Source organism: Muscardinus avellanarius (assembly GCF_963383645.1).
Source record: "Muscardinus avellanarius genome assembly, chromosome: 4".
In the NCBI taxonomy this organism is placed as follows: Eukaryota; Metazoa; Chordata; class Mammalia; order Rodentia; family Gliridae; genus Muscardinus; species Muscardinus avellanarius.
In genome coordinates, this window is record NC_137789.1 from 128609624 (window position 1) to 128630254 (window position 20631).

General features: G+C 45.0%; 1 protein-coding gene across 4 annotated transcripts in view; it reads right to left on the reverse strand.

Annotated features, from left to right (window-relative positions):
* Positions 1–6301: 6301 nt before the first annotated feature.
* Positions 6302–20631, reverse strand: part of ALDH18A1 (aldehyde dehydrogenase 18 family member A1) — a gene marked incomplete at both ends in the record, with an annotated part of 35049 nt that continues 20719 nt past the window's right edge. For all 4 annotated transcript variants that reach the window (XM_080693793.1, XM_080693792.1, XM_080693791.1 and 1 more), the window contains 7 exons: positions 6302–6483; positions 8590–8685; positions 9620–9806; positions 12036–12157; positions 12261–12456; positions 13437–13574; positions 15729–15949. In XM_080693793.1, coding sequence (XP_080549919.1) covers positions 6302–6483; positions 8590–8685; positions 9620–9806; positions 12036–12157; positions 12261–12456; positions 13437–13574; positions 15729–15949 — 1142 coding nt within the window. The remainder of the gene's footprint in view (positions 6484–8589; positions 8686–9619; positions 9807–12035; positions 12158–12260; positions 12457–13436; positions 13575–15728; positions 15950–20631) is intronic.

The window sequence follows — 20631 nt, forward strand, 5'->3', positions numbered from 1 at the left end:
GGTAAAGCGGGGTCATGTGCTAGGTCCATTCCCATTCTTCTGAGGAACCTCCATAAATTCAGCCATTAGTAGAGGGATGTGTGTGCAGAGGGGAGGGGTGTCAGAGACTTTGAACTTAGCTTTCAAATGCCTACCAAAGATATGAGCAGCTGTAGATGTCAGCTAGGAAAAACACCTAAGTTGCAATTTAGGGATGGGAAGCATTCCCACCCCTATCTAAATGAAAATCTGGTCCAAGCCCCCATTTTACAGATAGGGAAACTGAGGTACAGATGTTCATTTAAGTCACCCAAGGTCTCAGGGCCAGGCAGTAACAGCTGAAAAAACCTTCTGGAGTCCGGATTCAGACTTCTTCCCACATTCTGGGCTGTAGCTAGTACCATGAGCCTTTGGGATGCCTTGTCTCCTCTCCCCCTTCCTCTATGTGAAACAGTGTGGTGGGACATTGTGACTGCTTCCCTGGCCTCTGTTCCATATCCCTTCCCCGTGCAGCAGCCATGTTGTCCTGATGAATCGATACCATCCCCAGTGTTCCAGTCAGCATCCCCACAGCCATAAGCTAAAGACCTGACCACGTAACTTAGAGGAAGGAAGAGTTATTTTCTTATGGTTTCAGGTTCAGTCCATGAGAGGCCAGGGACCGTGCATCTCAGGGCTTGGCGGCAGGAGGTAGAGAGAGGAAGAATGCATGAACTGTGCTCACATCATGGAGGCCAGAAGCAAAAAAGAGATCAGAGGGAGGAGGAGCCATATATATAATCCCCAAGGTCGCATCCCCAGGGACCATCTCCTCTAGCCACACCCTACTGGCCTCCTGGGTACCATCCAGGTAAATCCATTAGAATGGATTATCTACTGCTGGGATTACAACCCTCAGGAATCTACTACATCAACTCTGAATATTAATAAATAAGCCCTGTAGGGGACATTTTATTTCTATCAATAACACCCAGCTGTGAATCAGCTACAGTCTTCCTCCACATGATTTCCCCTCTCCCTTACCAATATTACCCATACTTTCTTAGAGCTGCAATGTGCTTAAGTTAAAAAAGAAGAAGAAGAAGAAGAAGAAGAAGAAGAAGAAGAAGAAGAAGAAGAAGAAGAAGAAGAAGAAGAAGAAGAAGAAGAAGAAGCTACAGTTCCCATGTGCCTGGTAGACAGGGGAGGCCAGGAGCCAGTTCTGGCCAACCCACTGGATGCGCTTACCTGAACGGCCACTTGGGGGGGCGGGCAGCTGGCACTACTCTTCTGCCCATGATCCTTCCTGCTGCCTGGGATGCCGTCCTGATGGTCGGAGTGCCACTAGCACATGAGTGAGGGGCGCACCCTAAAATGGAAGAACAGAACCCAAAAGGAGATGAGAGCCTGGTGTCACTGTGGAGCCCGGGGCTGCCTACTTCCAGGCCTCTTTGTGCATGAAGAAAGAACTATCCTCTTCGACCCCCGATGCTCGGATATTCTGTGACCTGCAGCTCAATACCAGGTCTATATTTACCACAGTGACTCAGGCTAGTTTAATAAAAGCAGAGCTTAGAATGCGGTGGTGGTGGGAGGGATCAATTTTCTGATCCCACCTAACCCAGCCCACAGTGCAAAGAGGCCAATGCTGGACAGCTGGGTTCTCAGAGTGTGGACCCTGGAGCAACAGTGGTGGCAGGAACAGTGCCTGGAAACGTCTGACAAGTGAAAATTTCTCAACCATTATCCCAGAACTACTGAATCAGGAATCTGTTTAAATAACCCCAGAAGGTGATTCTGAGGATTCTAAAATTTGAGAACCACTGATTTACAGAGATCTGCAGAGAAATAGAGCCAGAGCCCTGATCAAAACACATCTGAACTATACCTCTGGACTTACTTAGTTTTATAAACAAGTACATCTTATTTTTGTAAAAACTAGTTTGATCTGGGTACAGTGGCACGGTCCTGAAATCCCAGCTACTTGGGAGGTTGAGGCAGAAGAATTGCAAGTTTGCAACCCGCCTGGGCAACTCAGTGAGACCTCACACCCCCCACCATTTCCCCACTGCTGTCTACAAAAGGTTCTGGGGATGTAACCCCATGGCAAAGCACCCCTGGGTTCAATTTCTCACACACATACCCCTGGTTTGATCCAGGGTTTCTGTTACTTATCCATGAAAACATTCCCCACCATTGCTACTACTCAGAGATGCTATCCATTGCAGAGCACACACACATACACACACACACACACACACACACACACACACACACACACACACACAAAAAAAAAAATACCTGGAAATGTTTTGTTCTGTGACCACTTGAATATAGTGACACAAATAACAGATCTAAAGTCTTACCTAGACAAGGTATCCAGATGATCTGTCCAAATATGCAAAACCTTTGTGTTTGCTTAGAGATTTATTTTTTTAATTATTTATTTATTTATTTATTTATTTTGGTGGTACTGGGGTTCCTGGAAGCCCTTCTACCTCCAGGCTACACTCCCAGACCTATTTTATACTTGTTTATTTTGGGAAACAGGGTCTCTTAAGCCAGCGAGACTGACTTCAAACCTGAGTGACCCTCCTGTCTCCGCCTCCCAAGCACAGGGATTACAAGCGTGCGCCACCACGCCCGGCTGCTTAGAGATGTAAACACGAGTTGCCAACTCAGAAGAGCCCACACACTGCATATGTTCTTTATACTTCACACTCCATGGCTGTGCTCACATGTACCTAGAAACCCAGTCTTGCTTTGTTCCCACCTCCCTGCATAGCAGCTCCGCTCCCCTCCAGCCACCCTGGGAATGCCTCTCTTCTTTCAGGTAGCAGATGACATTCACCTGGATTCACTTTCTCTTTCTCAGGTTTGAAATAGGGTCTCTGCACCTCCTGGCTTTCTCAATAGCAGCCACTGCACACCCAGGTCAGTGTGATCAGGCTCCACACTCCGCTCTGCACTGCTCATGTTGAGGGCAAGGCTGGCCTTCTGGTGACCACACGCAGCTGAGATGAGGAAATCTGGCTCTTGAAAATAGCCTCACCTAATAACAGAAGACACTTCTGGCTCCAAGTGGAGAACAGAACCAAGCACAGAATCAGAGCATGCCAGGCGTGGTGGCACACACCTGTAATGCCAGTACTTGGGAGGCTGAGAGAGGAAGATGGCAGGTTTGCAGCCAACCTCAGCAACATCATGTGGCCCTCAGCAACCTAGTAAAACCCTGTTTCAAAATAAAAAAATAAGTCAGGCGTAGTGGCACACGCTTGTAATCCCCATGCTTGGGAGGCAGAGACAGGAGGATCATGCAGGTTCAAAGCCAGCCTCACTGGCTTAAGAGACCTGTTTCCATATAAAATATAAAATAGGTCTGGGAGTGTAGCTTGGAGGTAGAAGGGTTCCATCCAAAAAAAAAAATAATGCCACCAAAAAATAATAATAATAATAATAAATAAATAAATAAATAACAAATAAAATAAAATAAAGCTGGGACATAGTTTAGAAGTAGAATGCCTCTTACTGACTTTAGTCCAGGAATGGGTTTCAGACACAGGTGGAAGCCATGAGCAAACATTTCTGTCTCTCTCCCTTTCATGTATGCTAGGCAAATCTGTACCACTGAGCTACATCATTAGCCTTTTTTATTCTGAGACAGGATCTTACCAGCTGGTCTCAAATTTGGGAGCCTCCTGACTCAGCCTCCAGAGTAACTGGGGTTATAAGTATGTAATACTCTGCCTCTGTTGATACTACTCACTTGGGCTCTGACCCTAGAGGGAAAGAGAATTCACTTTTATAGTAATTGCAGTAAAAATCCCTACTAGTATCCTGTTTGGCCAAATTTAAATTATATGCCCAGCCCTGAATAATCACTGTCAACAGGAAACAAAGTACTCTGATTAATGAGACCCGAGTCATGTGACCACCACTATAAATGTTGGAGGGGACCAGGATCCCTCTTCTGAACCACAGAAAATGAACAGGTTTACAGAAAAATGGGGGAAAGGTATTCCCATAAAATATACAGGGCAAATAACACATCATAATCTCATCCTTACAAGTCATATTACAAATGCCCTCAAAATGTAGGTACATCCTATATCACTGAGATTATTTTGGATGCAAGTAACAAAACCTAAATCCAAGTAAAACTGACTCGAAAGACAACCCTTCTCTTACACATCCTAGTTTTCCTCCTTGCTGGGGAGGTTGGTTCAATGGCATGTGTTGTCAGAAGTTGGTCACCAGGACCAGCAAGTAGCACAAAGGGTTTCATAAAAAGCCCCTTCCTGTAGGACAAGCCAGTAAGCACCCTATGACTGCCTGAGTAAGGCAAGTCCTTACTCAGGAGTCTCTTCGTTTTTGGTGGAAAAGGGAGGATGCTGGTGGTCTCAGTAGAAACTAATGCTGAGGTTGTGCATAGGGGTAACAGCTTTCTACCTTGAGAACAGAGGCTCCAGGGGAGGTTTTAACAACACTGCTGTCCAAGACATGATACCATCCTGTTCACCCATGACCTTCTACCCCAAACTGGCATATTCACCGCTGCCCAGACTTGCAGTTTCACCCCTACCTCTGGGTCTTAGCTTGCACCAGCCTGCTGCCTGGATGCTCTGCCCACCTGCTACTCCCACAACTCGTCTTCCCCCGGGCCCAGATCCAAGCCTGCCTCCGAGTGGTCTTCCCCAAGGGTGCCGCTCTCTGGGGCTGCTTTCTATTTTAGACTCCTGGGGCATCTGTTGTCTGGTTGGGAGCCGACTGCAGTAATTGTGATATAGTTTCAGCAGGACTTTGTTTATTGCCTTTTCAGGCAAGCTATGCTGGAGTTCCTCCTTCTTGGGGCAGAACAGGCGGGGTGACTTGTCAGACCATGTAAGGGTCTAGAGGAGAGGTAGTTTGGAGCCAGCCTGGAAACATGTTCCACAGAACACTGTAATTCTTGTGCTCATAAAACATCCTCAGCAGATAAGCAACAGCATGTCGGCAAGTACTTATTTCTTCAGGAGGGCCCCCATGAGACAGAAAACCATTTGACTGCAGACTGCCGGGCACCAGGGACCCTCAGGACAAGAGATAGAGGGCAGAAGGGAGGGAGGAGTGAGAGCTGTCAGGTGACCCTGAGGCCACCGCAGGGAGGAGTGGGGGAACTCAGTTACAGCCACAGTGAACTAAGGATGTCAGCTGGGCCTCTGGCTGAGTGGCTGGCCTGGGACCTTGACACAGAGGAAATGGCATAAGGCTGTCACAGCACCACTTCAGACCATCAGAGCATCTCTGTTCCAGCCTTTCTGCTAGCTCACGGGGCTCCTGCTCCTTGGTCCCCACTCGCTCTCCTTTCCTCCCTCCCCCAGGGCTTGCTTGGCTGCTTCCACAGACACTGAGGTGGAAGCTGGTCTCCTCAGCCTGCTTCCAGAGAACACAGTCAGCCTGAGCGCAGGGGCCAGAGGGTCACCCAGGAGAAGGGAAGAACAGTCAGGACAAATAAGGAAGAAAAGCTTCACCAGGAACACAAGCTTTTCATAACAATTTTATTTCTCAAAAAAGGGAGGAAGAATCCAAAGTATTAAAATAATCCTCTAATCTTTGTTTTGGAGGAAAAGGACAGGATGACAAAATAATTTGTAGAAAAGTTTCAAGCATAATTGCTGTAGATACTCCTTCTCGCGCGGTGGGAACATCCCGGAGGCCGGGCCTCCTGTGTGCAGCTCAGGTTCCTGCTGTGTCGCAGGCGCCGTGTACCCTGGGACAGGCCACAGGTGTCTGCAGCGCCAATTTACCTACACCACAAACACATGCGCAAGGGCTCCTTTCCCCAGTGGAAATAATTGTGTCCATTTTTGTCCGTTTCTGATGAGAAAGCTAACAAGAAGGCCTGCCCTTTTCTAACATTTGCAATCTTTCTTTTCCAAGATGACTATATGGGACAGGAAATGCAATGGAATGTGGAAAGGCGTATCAGGGCTGACGAAGCGAGTACCGGCCACGTGCCAAGGGAGACTTTACCTCACTGAGGTGATCAGAGGCAGTCAGTCTCCTTGCTTTCTCGTGGAGGAAACTGCTCCTTTGCTGCTATTGCTGAAGGGAACAGGAGGGGGCAAGGTGAAGTCTCTATCTGTAGCAGTTACTTTCTTGCTAAAAATTATAAAATGGAATGGAGCATGAACATTAGCCAAGACTGACAGTCCCAAATTGAGCCCAGAAGCATCTAAGTGCACTTTCCAACAGGCAGACCCTCCCAGGAGGTGTAGACAAGATGTAGCTTCTCCCCAGAGATTCTCAAGACTAGCCTAAGTGTGAAAAACTCTTGGAACATTCCCGGGTTGCCTGGCTCTTTTCAGTTGGTATTTCTCTGGGGAACAGGGAGGTTTTCGTGAAGATATTTTAAACTGCCATGTTCTGAGAAGTCTGAGACCACGTGGTCTTGCCCTCGAAGCAGCCACTTAGTAGTAAGGAGTCCCTCAAGTCCCACTGGTCCCCGGGCGTGGATTCGTGATGTGCTGATTCCCACTTCAGCTCCTGAGAAAAAATAGGGATAAAGAGAATGATTTTTCCCAGCCCCTGCCTCCTACCACCCTGCCAGATTCACATTATTTCATTGCCCACTGGGTACCCTCTCTCCCTACCAACTCCTGTCCCAACCTCCCCAGGCCAGCTCGAGTCCCACTGTCCCCACCAGCATGTTCTCCGTCACCACATATCATGGTGCACCCCTCCTAAGGGAGCACAACCTCTTCAACGTACTGAATCCCAATGCATCACCAACAAATATTTATAGTCCTGTTTCTGGAGTCTAAACTTAAAGCACCTAAATCGTGTACCATATTTTGACATTTGGGCCTGTTTTGATTTGTACAACAATGCTTAGTATAAAAGTTTTTCATCTCCCTAAATGTTCTTTTAAAATAAAGAACATGTTCTTAGCATCCTCCAGAAGTCTAAGCAGCACACAGGCACTCCTCAGACAGTTATTGAAAACACGGAAAGTCATTGTTCATTCCCTTCCTTCTTGCTCCTGGCTTAGAGTCGGGGCACACCAGAGGTTCTCCTGCATCTGGCTTGGCGTCTTGCATGGTATTCAGTGAAAAAAAAAAAAATTCCTTCACTCATTTTTACTTTACTGAGCATGTGCTGGGCCCTAGGGATAAAAATGATGAGTAACAGATACAAAGTTGTGGAACTGATATTCTAGTAGGCAAGGCAGCCATAGGACATGTCAGTAAATAATTTCATATGTTATTCAAATAGAGTGAGGGATGCGCTACAGCAGAGACTAGGTGGCTGGGTCAGGAACATACTATGTAGGGTTGTTAGGCAAAGCCCTTACATAATAGTGCCCTTTGTCTGGAATCTGAACCCAGAGGATCTGGCCAGGGAGGAGCAGGTGAGGTGCTGCAGGCAGAGAGAAGAGCAAGTGTGGAGGCTGAGAGGGTGTGCCCTCGTAGTATCCAACAGAGAGGGGATCGCCAGGACTCAGAACCTGCGTCGAGAGTGCAAAGACCACGGGACTTTGAACTGGTATTGGAAGGACAATGAGGTGGCCTTTTGCTCTTCTCCTGACCTGGACCTTCTCTTAAACACTAGGGAACTCAGCCCTTGAGAGTATGCAGCGGTTTCTTTTTCAAGAACATGGAGTACAAAGATCAGTGCGAGGGATGTGATAATTAAGTCCAAACTCCAACATGATAGAAATGGGAACTAAAAATAAAGACTCTGATGACTAAGAATAACTGAGTAAAATCCCCTTTAATAGCCTTTAACAATTCAGGGAGAACTATTTTTCTAGGCAGATCATCTACTCAAAAAGTTTAGGGGGATTAAAATATTTTAAGTGGTTGAGATAATCCTCAAATATTCAGAAAATGTGACATAAGTGTTTTACTGGAGTTTTGCATCATGGTACCCCCGAAAATCAGATTGTCCAAATAAGCCATACATGACAGAGGCTGAAGAGTTTATAGATAATGTAAGGGGGGAGAAGTGTGACCTTCTAAATTCTTTTATTTCAAAGTCTGCTGCGGAAGTTTAGCTTGCACCTCTAAGCTTACCAGTTTTTGTTCTGGTGCTGGGGGTGGAACTCAGGTCCCTGAGCATGCTAAGCCACGTGTCTGCCACTGAACCTACTTGCTTTTCTGGCTGGTACTCAGGTCCAGTACAAGTACAATACCTTCTCTTGTCTTCTGTGGTTCCTATCTTTAGGCACCTGTCAATCTGCAAGGTGGTGCTCTCGAGGGACCCTGGCACATCTGCCTGACCTGGCTGCGCAAGACAGGCTGTGTCTGCCTGCACCGCGGTAGAAGCAAGCAGGCTTTGCACTTGTGTTCAGGTCTTAACATCAGCTATAATGACTTTAGACAAGTTATTTCTCTGACTTGGTTTTCTCTATGAAAAAGGAAATACAAGTACCTACCTTCTAACACAGGAAACTACTAAGGCAGAGGATGCCCACCAGCTCAAGGTAGGCGACTAGTACCATTTGCTCTTGTTCTCTCTACTTGCTACAAATCTGTCTCTATCATCTTCCTCACTCATGTGGGGAGGGTTCCTCCACCTGACCATGAGGTGATTCCCAAGGTGTCTTCCCAAGGTGATTCCAAACTGTCTTCCCTGACCCATCTTTCTTACCCAGTCCAAAACGGTAGCCATCAGAGAAGCGAGTGCTGGCATTCCAGAACACACAGGCACTATCTACATGCTGCAGAAAGAACTCCGCTGTTTTCTCTGCAGAGTAAAGAGAAACTGAGTTAGTATGGCCCAGGGCAAATGTCCCTGCTTCGGCCACTTCTGGGCGACAGGTCTGGGCAGCATTCAGGCTCTCAGGGAGCTGCTCCATGAGTTCTCCTCACACATTAAACAACCAGGCTCAGGAAAGTTCTGAAGAGGAAGAGGGCCAACCAGCACCACCAGTCACAGTGTTGTGCAACGGCTCAGTTAGAATCCAGATCTCCTGGGCTGATGGCCTCTCCACACTTCCTGCTCAGTGGCTCTGGAGCCAGACTGCTTATCTCTGAATTCCAAGTCCACACCCCCTAAGGATGTGACCTTGGACAGGTGTCTGAACATCTCTGCACCTGAATAAAAAGGAAAGGACATTACCTGGCTCACTGTGTAGGGAGAGGATGAGCTGGGCTGGCAGCCAGGAGCACTCATCCAGGTACCTAACCCACAGATGTGCAGAAGAAATGTTAGCTGCCATTGCTGATGCTGCGGTTATGATCTCCAATACACTGCTGTGAACTGCTCAGGGACCACATGGCTCCCTTCACCATTGCGCCCCAGGAATGATACCTGGACGTGTCCCTCGATATGTTATTTGTGGAATGAATGAATCAAGGGACAGAGCTGGTTCTGTCCTTAATCTCTTGGCCTGGGTTTAAGTCCTGGTAGGATGGCTGCTTGGGTTAAATGACGATGCTTCTGACACAGGATGAGTTGTCTTTAGTGTTCATCATCCCTGTCCTGCCCCCAACAGGGTCACCGAGACAAAACAACAGGATAACACACAAGAAAACAGCAAAGAATGCAGCCAGTGCTGGGATCGGCATTGGCCTTGGGACTGTGTTCTCCTGCAGTCCCGGGGTGCGGAGGAGCAGGACCATATGGAGATCAAAGTGGACCAAGAGACACCACATACCCGAAGTACCCACACACTGACCATTCTCTGTGACGATGACATCCGTGTGGGAGCTGCCATACTTGTGGATGTGGTCAATGGCTTCCTGGACACTGTCTACCACTTCAATGCACAATTCCAGGTCCCCGTACTCTGTTCGGAGCGATTTCACTTCTGAAGGGCTGAAGGTCAAGTAGGAGGCAAACTTGGGGCCGGCATGAATTTTTACCTGGAACAAGGCAGGCCAGGGAGCATCACATAAAACAACAGAAAGAAGCATCATTAGTAAGCCAGACATGACAAGGGAGGGGGAGGGAATGGGGCAGGACCTGGGTAAGGGCTAACTGGATGATGTGTGCATGTATGTCTCCACCATCTTGTACTCCATTAAGATGTATACACCAATAAAAAATTTTAAAATAAAATAAAAAATGCATTGCATGCTTAAAAAAAAGCGGCAATAGGATCAAACAGCAAGATGAGCCTGTATGATGAACCTATGCAATGCAGGAAGAGTCTGGAAAACCACAGCCCCACATGGCCTGTGCAGCCCAGGACAGATGTAGCCCAGCCTTCCACCTGCAAACTCTGCTTTGGGAAGGGTTAACTGGTCCCTTGCCAGTGACAGGCCCTTGAGACAACTAGAGCAGGAACCCTTTGAATGTTAATGTGGCACCTAACATGGGACGCTGAATGAAAGAGAGAGGGTAACATTTCCCTTTCCCCTCCCCATACCCAGGAAAGTTAAGCAGGGCTGGCAGTTATTTCAGTACTATAAACTGTGGTCACCTACAGGATTTCTGACTGGGTCAGTCACTAATCCTGCTCCTAGTTAGGGAAACATAAGAATCCCAGACTGATCACTGAGAGCTACTGGCACAAATCTGCTCCCACCTGGGCCTTGCTCTATGAGACCACCCAGGATGGGGTACATGCCTTGATTCTGGGCGCCAAGCTTTGGACTAGGCTTCGGTTATGACAAGCGATGTCTGCCTTGTCCTCATTGTTCCTGAAGCCCTGTTGGGGCTCCCCATCTGCCACAAAACTTCCTACAGGACTGGGGTCCAATTATGTCCACTAGGGACTGGATCCCCACCCCTAAGCAGGTTACCTGGCTGGGTTTGCTTCCTACGTGTGACGGTGCTACATGAGTTATACACATTGACCCATTTGGGTGTAAGGAGCGTCAAGGCAACCCTTACTTTGATGACTGAAAGCATTAAGGGTCTGTCCACATTAGGGTAGGGCGATTAGTCCTGGCCAATGGAGACAGCACTTTCCTCCCATCCAGTCCAGGTCCCTGTGACACGTAGCATCCATAGTATCAAATCAAATGGGCCACTTACATAAAGAACATGAATGATCAGGTGAATTAAACCCCCCTTACTCTGTGGGGTGCATTTTCATTTTTAAAATGATTCTTTTAGGTTCTTACTAGGACCATGCCAGATTTATAAGCAGACTACAGCCATCCTTTTTTGCAAAGGAAAGAGGGAAGAGATGTATCAGGGTCAAAGTAGCCAAGGCCGGTGGCACCTTCCCTGGGGCTGTGCTTATGTAATTCTGAAAGAGCACCATGACACTGGCTCTCAGAACTGAAACCATCCATGCAGGAAGTCGAACAAACTGTCCACTTGCCTTAGAGCTTCTATTACCTCACAATCATGAATTTAGGACAGCATAAATTTATATTTGAAGCTTATTAGCTCTGGTTTGCTTAGAACCTTAATGACAAGGTACAGACATAATCCAGAGAGGACACTATACAAATTGTTGACCTCAAATATCATTGTATAAACTACATTAATATTGGTAACTGTAGACATGTGGGGGCAGGGGAGCAAACACATATACATTTTTGGTTTGAAAGCAACATTTATGGACAATAATTTTTATGGTAGTACTGGGGATTGAATTCTGGGGCATTCTACCTCTGAGCTACACCGAGTCCTACTTTATTTTCTATTTGGAAACAGCATCTTGCTTAGTTGCTGAGAGCCTCACTAAGTAGCTACGGCTGACTTTGAACCTGTGATTGTCCTGTGTTAGCCTCCTACGTATTGAGATTACAGGTGTATGTCACCATGCCTGTCTCTTGCATAATCTTCTAAAATCAAATCCAGAAAGGAACATAAAGAGACTTTAATCTCTGCCGTTTGAATAAAAGGTTGCCAGAAAGAGTCTACTCAGCACACTGCTGTGTGGTCAATCTTACCTTTGAACCCTCCAGCAGGTAACAGGCTGCACTTTGTAATGTTCTACCTGAGCATCAGTTCAGTTCACCTACGGCACAGCCAGAGGGCCAGGGTTGTCTTATTCACCTTTGTGCTTATAAAAGCATTTCATACCAAGTACAGGCTCAAAAAGATTGTTTCCTGAATTGCTTTAAGTGGCAGCTGCTCCTGGGCTGGGGAGTGGGGGTTTTGGGGTATCACCCAGTCCTGTAGGTCTGTTTTACCTGTTCTACTCTCAGCATGTCAATGATCTGGTCGAATAATGGTGTTCTCAGCAGATCCCGGTGAATTAACAAAGTCTCCAAAGCATTGCAGGCAGCCGGGTATTCACACTTAGAGTCTCTGACTGCAAGAAGAGCAGAGGATTATTTCTGTTGGTGTGATCCACAGGCACAGAGACCTGAGCAGCTCCGGTGCCTTCGCTACGCGGGGCAGCCCTTCCAGCTCACCGAGTCTGGTGACCTTGTCCACACTGGCCTCTGAATCCACATACAGGTGGCAGATGCCTTCGCTGTGGCCCATCACTGGGATGCCCTTGGCCGCCTTCTGGATGTCTCTGACCAGCTGGGAAGAGCCACGTGGGATGATCAGATCTATTATTTTGTCCAGGCGGCAAAGGTCTTCAACTTCTTCTCTGGTATTTACCTGAAGAGGGAGAGAATAAGAAGGTAAAGATAATATCTTCTGGCCACACAAAATATAGAAATAGCTGCTTCCCTTTTTTTGCATATTTTGGCTGCACACCCTGAGAAGTAAAGGCGGCGCTGGGAAGGTGATTCTGAGAACAAGACTAAGCTCCTGATCCTGGGAACTGAAACGCTGTCCAACAAATGGTGATCAAACTCTACACACTTGGTACCAGGCTCTGTGTAACAAAACATGCAGGATACGGTCGCTGTCTCCAGAGCTCAGTCTAGTAGGGAAGCAGGGCCAGGACACAACTAGCTGTAATACAGGGAAGACAATTTTAAAATGCCAGAGAAGGTACCAAGTGCTAACTGTGCAAGTTCAAGGTGGTATAGCTAGTGCCAGGCTAGGAGGGTTACTGAAGGAAGTGGCTCCTCCATTGGTTCTCTAATTATAGCTCTGAGGAAATGCTGGGTGATGCTAGGAAGTCACGGCTTTCTAAGACTTCTGTCGACAGTCTTCCTCCTGGCACACTTGTAGAACTGCTTATAAATTGCATGGGTCAGGAACTGAGATTATAGGCTTTTTTTTTTCCTTTTTCCTTTTTTCTCTTTTTGATTTTTTAATCATTCCCCATCGGGTCATGTTACCTTTACAAGAGAAGTATAAATGTACATGTGCCAGAATGTTCATAGCAACTTTATTCTGCACAGACAAAAACTAGAAACAACCCAAAAATTTATCAACAGAAGAAAGGATAAACCAGGGTATATGCACGTGAATGGAATACTACACCATGATGAAAAAGGAAAAACCACCACTCAGTGAAACAATATTGATGAAAGAAAGCCATGGAAATAATAAGCAACAAGAGACACGGGACACAAAAGTGCATCGTAGGTGACTCCATTTATATGAAGTAAAAAATAGGTAAAAGTAATTAAATGTGACACGTTAAAAAGTGCTGAAGCATGAGGCACGCATCCCCAGGGACCTACCAGCTGGACGGCCTCCTTGACTCCATGGATGGAGAGGGCCTCCTGGGTCAGGAGGTGGAGGATCCGGTTGCTGTGGGCCGCCTCCTTCCCTCCTTTGAGTAACAAGCCATTACCACTTGCAATAGCCAAGGCTGCCACCTACAGACGGAAGGAGAGGGCAGATCACAGGGAGAGAAGCAACCAGAGGAGAGACGTCAGCACTTTCTGAGCATTTCACTAAAGGGCTATGCTGTCTCATCTTCAGGGATGAGTGAGTTAAATACCTGTTTTATCTCACTGTATACTGAAGCACAGAGAGGCCATCAATTCCCCAAAGTCACAAAAATTAAAATGGCAGGGCTGGAAGCCAGACTGAGGTGGTTTGACTCTAGAATCAAACCACCTGGATCCTAGGAACCGAGCTATGTGGCTTTCTCAGCACCATCAGCCTGGCGACCTGGGTCCAGTGGTAGAGAGGAGGGTGCTTAGTTGGCTTCCTATGGACGCACTTGCTCTCCCTGACTCAGTCTGAGGCTGGGCAGCACCCCTGGCCAATCCTGCTCAGGTCCTGGAACTGTCCCCAGGGCTCTAAATGCCTAATGCTAAGAACCCGGAGAAGACCAGCACTCCTGCCAACCTTGACAGCAATGGCGGAGGCTTCTGGGAAGGAAGCACATACTGTGAGTGGGAGGAAACTGGGAGGGGGCTCAGCTACCCTGTTAAAAGCAGTTAGTGACATCCACCTGATCATCTTAAGCCGGAAGCTTAATTTTTTTAATGCTCATGGGATGAATGAAATCTTCCTGCTTTTATAAGGCAGGGAATAAAACTATACTAAAAAAAAAAAAAAAAAAAAAAAAAAAAAAAAAAAACACCCTTGCCTGACCAGGTTAATTTCCAGATTAGGGTTGTTGATTTTTCCCCTTGTGGTACTGGATATTGAACCCAGGGAGAGTCTACCTCCAAGCTACACCCCCAACCCTTTTTATTTATTTTTTTGTTTTGAAACAGGGTCTCACTAGGTTGCTGAGTCTTGCTAGGTCAATAAGGTTGTTCTGGAACTGTGATCCTCCTGTCTCCAATGACCAAGTACTGAGATTACAGGTACGTGCCACTATGCCTGGCTCAGATTAGAAGTTAATTCATATTTTGCTTTTGTTGCTTATGGACCTCTTAGCACAGGGACACTGTAGTCTGCATAATCTTTAGGAATCATCAATCCTGGTCACAATCCAGGTTCAGATCTAGGGGGCACAGGGGGAAAGCCTGAGCTGAGGAGGAAACTTACTCTGGGTGAGGAGTCAGCTGTGTGGAGAGGGGCAGACACTTCATGGACACAGCCCATTCTTACTAGCGTAAATGAGTTGCGTAGTTACCATAAGGCTGTTCTCCAGGACAGACTCGTGGATGGAGGGATGGTATGCCAGCATCAGTGGGGGCAGAGGATAGAACCAGTGCCCAGCAGTCCTCCAGTAGTCAAGCTGGTCTGAGGTCACTGGAGAACACCCTCCGTGGAGCACCTAGACTACCACGGTCCCTGGCATTTTATACCAGAGGAGCTCAGTTTTTTGTTTGTTTGTTTTAAAGTAGAATTTCCTTTTGAGATTTTGGGGCTAAGGTGAAGAAAGAGCTGGTGTCATTCTACCGACAATCCAGTGAGGAAAGGCTCCCAGATTTCTGGGAGAGCTTAGGGCAACAGCGAGGCTGCTCTGTAACATTAGCCTGTGTTTATGAGACCTTTAGTACATGCTTTCTGAACACTCCTTACAGAGAGTTACACTCTAGTTTCCACTATCTACTGGAAGTTCTATTTTAGGAGATGCGCTTATGGGAAGCCATCTGCGACACTGATAATGATGGGTTTTCTTCTTAAGGCCAAGAAGAGCTAGCAGACGAGCACAGCAAAGGTGGGCAGCCCGGCCCTTGTACACAGAAAACACCGTGTACTCAAAGTGCACCATGAGCAAAGAGATTTGGAAATTCGCTCTTGCAAATGTCCCAGAGTGGTTTGATCTGGACTTCAGTAACAACTCCCCTCTTATACGTGTGAGCAGAACATTAGCTTTTTCAAGGTTCCGTTTCTTTAACTGTAAGATGGGCATATGAATAGCTACTACTTTGGGATACTGTAATACTCAAGGACATAAATCACTTTAAGAATAACATCTCAAAGGTTGTCTTCTGGGTGAAAAAAAAGGTCTTCTTTCTTACACACACACACACACACAAACACACACACACAACTTTCGAGATCCTGGAGGTCCATGCTTCCTCTAATTTTACCCTCTACTCCACCCACAGGCAGTCACAAACCTGAGGTAGACAGTCAGGGCGAGATTCAAAGATCACTAGTAGAACACCAATTGGGACGGTCACTTGCTCTAGTTCCAGGTTTTTGGCAATTCGGATTCGGCGCAAAACACGCCCCACGCTGTCCTGCGAGGAGGCTGCGATCTGGCGTAGCCCGATGGCCAAGCTGTTAAGTTTAGACGTGGAGAGGCTTAGCCGCTTCAGCAGAGGGGCTGCAAGTCTCCCTGGAAAAGTGTTGAGAACACATGACGTAGCAGCAGACCTGGGCAGGCGACAGCTACATTTCTTGACATTTTACTGACAAGTGATGCTGAATTAGGGACAGATGTTGAACCTGAGGGTCTGAGTAAGATGGCATGCCATTTACACAGCCTTACCTGGGGGTCAGTTTGACTGCTGCATGTACCATCATGTAAAGGTTTATACATCTAGGCTCTTTCTACCAGAAATCTCAGTTCCAGAAATTTATCATTTGCGTGAGCAAGGCTTTATGTGACAAGGACACATACCACAGCATTTTATAAAAACGAGAAACTGATTCTAGATAAAAACTCAGACAATGGGCTACAATGCAGTTATAAACATTAAATCTATGTCTACTGACATGGAAAGTTATGCAGGATAGTTTGTGAAAAAGGCCAACTATAAAACAACAAGTAAGAAACTTCCGGGAAGATGGCGACCGAGAAAAGCAGCGCTTATGAGCCCTGCTAAAACTCCATCTCTATTGCCACAAAATCAGCGCTTTTCATAGCCAGAAAACGCCACCAGCAGAGAAACAAAAAAATGTAAATACAAGGGACAGAGAAAAAAAAAGACTAGAAGAACAACCAGAGACCAGAAATCAGGCTCGCAATGCAGCAGCAAGGCGGCGCTGACACCATCTTCCCTCACAGCACCAGGATCCAGAGAGGAAAGGTAAACAAGGAGCTGAAGTGAGCAGCTGCGGATCATTTGGGTGTGATTCAGCAGTTCTTTCAGCACAAAGAACGTCTAAAACTCCCAGTGGTCAAGCTCATCACGCCTTCCAGGGACTCAAAACAGAGCTCAAAACCAGAAAAGAAATACGCCAGCCTCACAGCCAAGGGCGTGGCAGTGGCGCCATATTGCCAGCAGCGCCAGCCTCACTGCTGAGTGCGTGGCACCGGTGCCATATTGCCAGCAGCTCCAGCCTCACAGCCGAGGGCGTGGCAGTGGCACCACATAGCCAGCAGCTCCAGCTTCACGGCTAAGGGCGTGGCAGCAGCGCCATATTGCCAGCAGCGACAGCGAGTTCACTGCGCCCTCGACAGCTCCTGATCAACACACACAATAACTGTGAGTCAAAATGCGGCCCCTAAAGGGACTTTGATAATCTCCCTGGGTCTGAGATTTTGCAGTCCAACCCAGTGAAGGAGTAGCAGTGGCAGAGATTACCACAGACTCGAGATACAGAGCACCCTAAGTGAAGTTGTAGTGACCCAGGGAAGGCACAAACTTCTGAAATCATGGGAAAGAGGAACAATAGAGCAATGAATGCCCACAACCCCATATTATCAGAACCTGATAACACAGAAATTCAGAGATCTCCAGAAGATCAAATCAGGAATATAACTGTACAAATAATACAGGACCTTCAAAAAGAATTTAGATAGAATCTAAAAGACATAAAGGATGCAATCATTGAGGTAAAGGCCTCAATTCAAAGTATAAACAACTGATTAGACCACATGGAGAATAGAATCTCTCTCCTAGAAGAGGATCACTCCAAAAACAAACTCATAATTTATAATTTAGAAAAAAAAAATCAGACAGCAGGAATCTGACATTGAAGAAATATGGGCCCATTTTAAGAGAGCTAACCTAAAAAAAATTGGAATAGAGGAGGGAAAAGAAAGTGAAACCAAAGGGATCAATAATATCTTTAAAGAAATAATAGCAAAAAAATTTCCAAACATAGAGTAAGAGATCTATACACAAGTCCAGGAAACTTATAGAACTTCCTTTAGACAGGATCAGAGAAGAGGTTCCCCACACCACATAACTGTCAAAATGACCAATGTGGAAGCCAAGCAAAGAATCTTAAAGGCAACAAAAACAAAAGGCCAAGTGACATTCAGAGGCAAGCCAATTATAATCACTCCAGACTTCCCAAACCAAGTCATGAAAGCCAGAAGGGCTTGGAGTAACATATTCCAAACTCTGAAAGAAAACAACTTCCAGCCAAAAATTTCCTACACAGCAAAACTATCTATCAGATTAGATGGGGAAATAAGAAGCTTCCATGACAAACAGAAACTGAAGGAATTTCTGTCTTCAAAACCAGCGTTAGAGAAAATACTCAGAGAGATTAACTACAAAGAAGAAATAGGTAATACACACCAGAAACAAGATTTTCCATCCAGCAGACAACTAAGCAAAGAAGAATATATTCATGTGTTTATTGGTTAAAATCTTTGGAGATTCATTATTTATTTTAGTCTTTTACCTATTTCTAAATTGTATTGTTTGCTTTTATTCTTGCTAATTTTTAAGATTTCTATTTGGAATATTAATATGCCTTCAGATATAGCATTTGGGAATATTTTACCCCATTCTATTAGTAACTTTTAACTCTGTTTACACTGTCTTTGGATGTACAATTTTTTTTATTTTTTAGAAAGTTTGTTTATTCTGTTGTTGCCTGTGCCTTTGAAATCATATCCAAGAAATCACTGCCAATTTCAATGTTGTGAAGTGTTATGACCAAGGTTTTCTTCTAAAAGTTTATAGTCTTAAGATTTACATTTAGGTCTTTTATCTATTTTGAGTTAATATTTGTATATGGTATTAGGTAAGGGTCCAACTTTATTCTTTTTTATGTATTTATTATTTTTCAACAATATTTAGTGAAAGGATCATTATTTCCTTCACCAAATGTTCTTAGAAACCTTGTAAAAAATAACTTGACCATATATGGAAGAATTTATTTCTAGGCTTTTTATTTTACTCCACTGATTTATATATCTGCCTTTATAGCAGTACTACACTGTTTCAATTAATGTAGCTTTATAAGGTTTGAAATCAGAAAATATACATCTTCTAGCTTTGTTCTTTTTTGAGATTGTTTTGGGTATTTAGAATTCATATTTCAAGTTAGGATAGATTTTTTTCTGGGAAAAAAATGTATAGTTTCACCTTAAAAAAATATATCATCTGGTAAGAAAGAAAGCAAAAAGAAATATTGAAATGTTATCTCTAAGTGATCAAAAGTTTGATATCAGACAAATGAATCTGTTATGTGAGATTATCATTGTTAATTTTGGATAAATTGCTATAAAATTAGATGTCAACTACTAAGCCAAGCATGGGAAGGAGAGAGGGGGAGGGAATGGAGTGGGGATTGGGTAGGGGCTAACTGGGCGATGCGTGCACATATGTCTACACAAGGTTTTTATCCCATTATGATGTATGAATACAGTGCACCAATAAAAAAAATTAAAAAAAATAAAACAACAAGTATGATGCGATTTTTAAATTGGGTACGACAAGTATGCCCAGGGAGATGTCTGGAAGGTTACAGCCTCTGTCTACATTATCATTCTATGTTTTAATTTTTTACAATGAGTAAATTCTTTTTATAATCAGATGCAATCGTGATTTTTTTCTTCTGAAATAAGTTAAATCAAATTATGGCAGTTCATATACTAAATTTTATTTATTTACTTATTTTTATGACGCTGGGGATTAAACCCAGGGGCATTCTATCTCTGGGCTACATGCCCAGCCCTATTTTATTCTCTATTTGGAAACAGGGTCTCACACTAAGTTGTGGAGGGCCTGAGTAGCTGAGGCTGACTTCAAACCTGCAATTCTCCTGTCTCAGCCTCCCAAGTACTAGGATTATAGGCATGCACCACCACACCTGGCTATAGTAAATTTTAAATATAACAGTATCCTATTGTGTGTATCTCTCTAAATATACATGTACATGTACACATATTCAGAAAACAATTTGGAATCATATACCACAAGTCACTGTGGCTAATGCTGAGATGAGATTATGAAAAATTTCCCTAGTTATACAGACCGAGATAAAAATAATAGAATGTTTCCACTTTGGAGACGAAGAACCAGCCTTATCTTAAGAAAACAATTAAAGCACCATCCTACCAAACAATTATAAATACAAATAAATTAATTCACTTTTCCCATGTGCTAAGTTTTAATTATAGTTTATATTGCATGTTAAATGTTACATCTTAGTTTTAACTTCTCAATGCAAGTTTGTTTTCTACATTGCAAAGATTATTAATGTACTTAACCAATCCTATGTTGTTAGATACTCAGCTTTCCGGTTTTTCAGTATAATAAATACTCCTCCTCTCTACATACAGAGCTGTTTTCTCCTCTTGATAATTTTCATGGGATCAATTCCCTGAATTAGGATTACAGAGCTGAAGGGGATTATGAAGCTCGTGTATACCAAGACTTTGTTCTTTTCTTCTGGGGGGAAGGGGAGGAGAGAGTGCTGGGGACTGAACCTAGGGGCACTCTACTGCTGAGCTATATCCCCAGCCCTTTTTAGTTTTCATTTTGAGACAGGGGCTCGCTGAGTTGCACAGGCTGACCTTGGACTTGCACTCTTCCTGCCTTAGCCTTTCAAGTAACTGGGGTAACAGGTTTGAGCCCCTGTGCCTGACCAGGATTTTGTTCTTAGCCTCTGGTGTGTATCCTGTGTACTCAGGTATTACTGGGATCAGAATTTGGAGACTGACAAGCTATATGACCTTGAGTGATAGCTTTAACTACTGCGGGGGGGGGGGGTGTCTTGATTCTTTAACTGAAAAGGGTAGGGTATTATCAAAGACTCCTTCCATTTCTGAAAATCTGTTTCATGACTTTACAATACTACAAAACTTCAAAATATTAGATGTAACCTCTAGAA